Source organism: Xenopus laevis, chromosome 1S (genome assembly GCF_017654675.1).
Source record: "Xenopus laevis strain J_2021 chromosome 1S, Xenopus_laevis_v10.1, whole genome shotgun sequence".
In the NCBI taxonomy this organism is placed as follows: Eukaryota; Metazoa; Chordata; class Amphibia; order Anura; family Pipidae; genus Xenopus; species Xenopus laevis.
The window spans coordinates 182,063,013-182,067,153 of record NC_054372.1 but is presented as its reverse complement, the minus strand read 5'-3'; the positions used below and the strand labels follow the sequence as shown (position 1 = coordinate 182,067,153).

Genomic DNA, 4,141 nt, shown 5'->3' with positions numbered 1-4,141 from the left:
TTGATAGACTGGTCCTATATACCAGAGTGCATTTGCACAGGAGGAAGCCATAGATATTTTAATTGATTTTAATTTATTCCACTAAACCCAGTTACTGGCACTGGTATAGTACATTTGTTTCCCCATATCTTTCCCTGTGTTGAATAGCAGAAGGAAATAGTTTGCTGTGCAGAACCAGCCGGGGGATTCATTGTCGCAGCAGCAGAAAGACTAGCGCTTGTGTAGTTTTGCAGCAGATTGTGTGGAGCGATCAAAACTGCACAAGAGCGTGTGGGTAGCGTTCAAGGACAGAATATAATTGTCGATTATATTTGTGTTATTATTGTGTAAATGTGGTGGGAGAGAGAGAATTATTTCAACGGTTTCCTAAAAGAAAGGGATGGACAGAATCCCTCCAAAAGTCGTCAGACAGCTCCCTTTCCCCTTTCACCCACCGATATGTCTGCGGCGATGTCGCATTCTTTTTTTTTGTCGAATTTCCAACTAGTGGAGTCAGATAAAAATGACTGGATTTAGCCCATCAATCCGCGTGAGCCAATAAGCTGTGTGTGTGTGTGTGAGTGTGTGTGTCTGTGTGTGACAATAGCTGGGAGCGATGTGTCGGTGCGATGGGAAGGGAGTGATTGATGGGTCCCAACCTTGTCTGTCCAGGTAACTTGTCTCCCAGTCTAATTATTGTTTGGGAGCGTGCGTGCTAATTAATAGAGTGTCAGCTTTGCTGTCCCCGATAATCCTGGGCTGGGGGTCAAAGTCTTGACTTGCCTTTTGTATAAATATCTATTGTGTTATATTTAAACGGGCGATACTGTGGGGTTAATCTGCATTTAACCCCCCCTCCCCCCCAAAAAAGCAGAATTATGTGGGAAGGCGCAACACACAATTAGATCGCAGGGAATCAGATCGCTGGATTTAATCGGTGCGATTGCTAATGAAAGTCACTGACGTCCGTGCCCTGATCTCTCCCCAGAATATACAAGGGATGACAGGGACCCCTATGGTGGCCTCCAGTCCCGAAAGACACGACGGTGGGTTACAGGCGAACCCGGTGGAAGTGCAGACTTATCAGCCCCCCTGGAAAGTCCTCAGTGACTTTGCCCTACAGAGTGACATTGATCAGCCGGCCTTCCAGCAACTGGTGAGTGATAGTCTGCTACTGGGGGTCTCACACTTAACACACTCTCTGTCACACACACACACACTATGCCCTCCCTTTGCTAAATTGCTCTAAAACACACAAGCTCACAACTCCTGCACATACATATAATCATATTCACTCTAATTTACACTCACTCTCTCTCTCTCTCTCTCTCTCTCTCTCTTTCTCTCTCTCTCTCTCTCTCAAAACAAACAATCAATAACACAAATACAATCATCCACACACATCTCTCACATCCACAATCCACACACTATCCCCTCTTTTTGCTCTAACACACACACACACACACACACACACACACACACCATAATCACATTCATTCTCTTTTTGCACACACACACACACTCAAAACACACACAATCAATAACACAAATTCAATCATCCACACACATCTCTCCCTCTCACATTCACACACACACACACACACATCCACAATCTACACACAAGCACACACTATCCCCTCTTTTTGCTCTAACACACACACATACACACACACACAAACTCACAACTCCTACACATACCATAATCATAATTATTCTCTTTTACACACACACACAGAAACACACTCTCTCTCAATAACACAAATACAATCATCCACACACATCTCTCTCCCTCACATTCACACACACACACATCCACAATCCACACACAAACACACACAAGTTCACATATTGGGTGTGCAAAAGTATCTGTAATGTTAGATGCAAACCAGGGTGAGAGCAAACTGTTATGTTGTACATGTGTATGTATGATTCTTTTTTTCAAGAATAAATAGTGAATAAAGTACCCCCTCTTGTAAAATATAAGGATATTATTAGTTACCGAGGAGTTTCATGACCATATAAAAACACAAGGCTGAAGGCCGAGTTTTTATACAGGTCATGGAACTCCGAGGTAACTTCTAATATCCTCATATTTTACAACTGGGGGTACTTTATTTATTATAATACACAAATTTTAGTGAGTCATGTGACAGAAATTACATCACTACTCACCGTTTATAACTGATGACATCACTACTCACCGTTTATAAGGATATAATTTACAGGATATTCATGGCTTTTGTGTATTATATATATATATATATATATATATATAAAAGGTCTAGCCTCACTACAACTGTCATCTAGCAGTTAGTCAGGTTAAAATAGAGTTAAAAGGTTGAACTAGATGGACGTGTGTCTTTTTTCAACCTAACTTGCTACTGTGTTACTATGTTAGATATCTGCCTCCAGTAAGGCCCCAGTTTAGTTCAGTTGTTGGCTTGTTGTATGCTTAGAGATCCTTGTCCTGCCATTCCTTTCACACACTCTTTCTCTCTCTCTTTCTTTCTGTTCTGCTTCTAATTTAAGACCTGTTTCTCACAGGTTAATTTTTCAGAAGGAGGACCTGGCTCTAACTCTACAGGGAGTGAGGTGGCCTCCATGTCCTCCCAGCTCCCAGATACCCCAAACAGCATGGTAGCCAGCCCTATAGAGGCATGATGGGCATGGACTGGTTCCCTCTGTTGAGGGCAAAGCTTGGACTGAAAGGAAGTGTTTTAGGACCCAGCAGACAGAGAATCCAGCCAACTCCATAGGATGCGGGGCCGCCTACAGAACATGGGATGGCAGCCACACTGTGAAGACAATCATGGGATCTTACTAGGAGTGAAGGACAAGGACATGGTGGTTGGAGTATCACGGCAGACAAGATTGAGTGCTGTAGAGGATTTCTATCTATGGATCTCCAAAAATAGCATTTAACCTTCCCCCCATACCCCCCATTGGAACATCCCAGAACAGACCAAGATGGACCCAGATAGGAGGGATCACCCTAATCCCAATGGTGCTTCTTTTATCTCTCCTGACATCACTTAATCACTGCCCTGCCAAACAGGAGCTGCGATCGATCTGCAGGCAGCACCCCAGACTCAAGTTAAAGGGACAGTGCTTGGGATCCCTGCAGGGTGAGATGTTGGAGTTGCCATGTAGTGTTTCACCTGGGGGTGTGGAAATCCAGGTCGCCTATAGCATGCACCACTTGTCCTTTCTCATGAAACCTTATTAACGTTAAAAAAAAACTACAATAATGGGGGGGGGGAGTAAAACAAAGACAACAGCTAAAGACACTGCTTATTTTTTTTTCCAATATAATTTTTTTTTTTTTTTAATGCTCAAACCAAGTCTAGGAAGCATCGCAACAACAAGGTATACCTCTCTCTCTCTCTGCCACATGCGTCTCTGGATTGCGTCTGATTCTTGTCTGTCCAAGGACTTTGATTTTTTTTGTTGCCCCCAAAGATGTGTATAGTTATCGGTTCAAACGACTGTTCCTCTCTGGAAATAAAGAGAAAAAAAAGGCAGCATTTTTTTTTTTGTTTGCTCTTGAATTGCAAATTATAAAGTAATTTATTATTTATTGTCGGAAGACTTGCCACTTTTCATGTTTATTTGACTATATTTTTTGTTTGCTGAAGTAAAAAATATCGATAAAGAAAAAACTTTTTTTTTTTAATTATTCATTTTTTGGTTGTAACTTGGTCTCTGCCTTTTATGTTTGTGTGTTTTGTCTATCCCGTATCAAACCGATTTGTTTGGAAAGAAAAACTCCTTGTAGTGAAGAACAACCTATAAGGCTCCTGCACTGGGGAGGAATTATATATATTGGCAGCTACTGGAAAGGCTGATATAGGGTTAATGTATACAGGCTGGGGGGAGGGAGAGTGATGGTGGTGCAAAAAGTTATCTCATGTTCATACAAATAAATATACATTAATACCAAATAATATAGAGGAAATAGGGTATATCTATCCCTAATAAATCCATGGTAATAATAATTATATTTTAGAAGTCCTTCATTTTATTTAGGGTACTTTGCACCAACCATATATCCCCATCTATTTATTTATATATATATATATATATATATATATATATATATATATATATATATATATATATATATATATATATATATATATATTTATTTAAAAATGTTCCTTAT

The 4,141-nt window shown here is 40.6% G+C and overlaps 1 protein-coding gene across 4 annotated transcripts in view; it reads left to right on the top strand.

Moving 5' to 3' along the window:
- isl1.S (ISL LIM homeobox 1 S homeolog) overlaps positions 1–3,638 on the top strand; it is a 10,292-nt gene extending 6,654 nt beyond the window's left edge. For 2 of the 4 annotated variants that reach the window (XM_041572211.1, NM_001110718.1), the window contains 2 exon segments: positions 968–1,135; positions 2,509–3,638. In XM_041572211.1, the coding sequence (XP_041428145.1) occupies positions 968–1,135; positions 2,509–2,640 (300 nt within the window). In that variant the 3' untranslated portion in view covers positions 2,641–3,638. 4 annotated transcript variants of the gene reach the window in all.
- Positions 3,639–4,141: the final 503 nt, after the last annotated feature.